This window comes from Hibiscus syriacus, unplaced genomic scaffold, assembly GCF_006381635.1.
Source record: "Hibiscus syriacus cultivar Baekdansim isolate YM2019G1 unplaced genomic scaffold, ASM638163v2 tig00111332_pilon, whole genome shotgun sequence".
Classification (NCBI taxonomy): Eukaryota; Viridiplantae; Streptophyta; class Magnoliopsida; order Malvales; family Malvaceae; genus Hibiscus; species Hibiscus syriacus.
Genome location: NW_024063061.1, coordinates 487543 through 489254, shown reverse-complemented (window position 1 = coordinate 489254; position 1712 = coordinate 487543). Strand labels below are relative to the sequence as shown.

Sequence of the window (1712 nt, the reverse complement as noted above, 5' to 3'; positions counted from 1 at the left end):
TCAACACAAAAGTACATTCTGAATGATTCAGAGCCATTATCAAACAACATGTCACATTCAGAGCTAATTCATACAGAACCTCTGAATCATTCAATATTTAAATTATTTAGCGCTTAATCATTCTGAAGTAAACAAACAACCCTTGAGATGAGAGTTACCTTTCGCCAGGTTTAATTTTGGCTCTTGGTTTGAAATAAGGATTTAATTGAAATAATTTAGCTTAGGGAAAAGGAATACTAGATTTGAATGCTCAAGAAAAAGAAATATAATATTACTAAGAAGACAAATAAAATAGAACCGGGCACAGTAGCAATTCAAATGAAAATTTGTCAAGGGCAGAAGGGTCTGGTAGAGCGAGCCTTGTGACTAGGAATGTTGAAATGCCTGAGCCTTCCTTGCTGTTCCCTCAGGTATCCTTCACAAAGAAAAGCTTTGGAGACGTTATCCTCCACCACCCTGTCCACGTCGTGCACGAACACATCAGTCTCCCGTTCTTCTCCGTTCCTAGCCATCAAACCAGCCGCATAGATGGCGTTCATTCTCACGGGAGCTTCATTGTGGAACCCGGTGGGGGCATCCACCATTATCACATCCCATTCCACCTCGTAAATCTCATTCGGGAACCCTTTGAGAGCAAGCTCGCACTTGGAGAATCTAGGGTCACCCACCACTTTGCATTCCTCCTTCATTCCCCTCTCCATCAGGCCATCCGCTTCCCGGACTTTGGTCGCGTATTCCACGTGGTGTGATTCCAGACTCGGGAGTTCCCCCTTGATCTGCTCGATCCACGCCTTGTCTTCTTCGAGGAAAACGGTGCGACCGCCGTGGTTCAGAGATGTCCACATCAGACTGTCGTGGCCCAACCCGAACACCAAGAAGTTGCAAGGCGATTTCTTCTCCAGAACCCTGGACGAGACCGAGATTTCCTTGAATGTCTGTTGCGGGGTGATGTTTGTCGTGGCGTAGTGGATGAGGGCGTTGGCTAGAGATGGTGGGGTTTTGGTGCATGTCGTCGGGGTCAAGGGAAGAGATGGGCAGGCCACCGGCGGCTCGTCGACTGAATTTGTTGCGTTTGCGATGTGGGACTCCGAAAGCGGCGAGGGTTGTGGTTTGGAAAATGAAGAGCTTGTCGTGATGACGAGGAAGACGAAGAGGAGAACGGAAGCACATATGAGGATGAGCTTGGTGTTGAATGGAGATTGAGATTTGGAGTTGGACGGCCTCATTGTTGTTGCCTTCAACTCGATTCCTTTTTCCTCTTCGCAGTGGAATAGAAAAGTGAGTTTGGTGGGTGCTACAATATAGTATTCTCTGTGTATTTCTTATCTTTCATTCGCGTTGTTTATTAACTTGACAGATAAACTGTGCATAGGCCTATATGCATTATTAACAAATTAAATACAACACAATAATTAAAATACTCAATTATAATCTCTATTAACTATAACAGTTAATTGTTTTAATTATACATTTATTATAAACACATCGCATAAAGTAATATGGAGAGCATATATAAATAGAAAATTACTACAATAATATGGGTACATACAATTTCAATTTAGATCTTAGGGGTTGTTTGGTTCAAGGATTGTGTGATTCTCATTGGGATGGGAATCCCACATTCACATGTTTGGTTGGTCAGGAATCTCATTCTCGGTAATGTTTTATTATCAATAGTAGATTTTTTGGGGTATATTACCGGGAATGTCATT

At 42.8% G+C, this 1712-nt stretch overlaps 1 protein-coding gene across 1 annotated transcript; it reads right to left on the bottom strand.

The window, feature by feature from the left end:
• Window positions 1-329: 329 nt before the first annotated feature.
• Window positions 330-1256, bottom strand: LOC120158900 (glucuronoxylan 4-O-methyltransferase 3-like). The gene has a single exon (XM_039169631.1). It carries the CDS (start codon window positions 1224-1226, stop codon window positions 330-332), a length of 897 nt encoding a protein of 298 aa, XP_039025562.1. The 5' UTR covers window positions 1227-1256.
• Window positions 1257-1712: the final 456 nt, after the last annotated feature.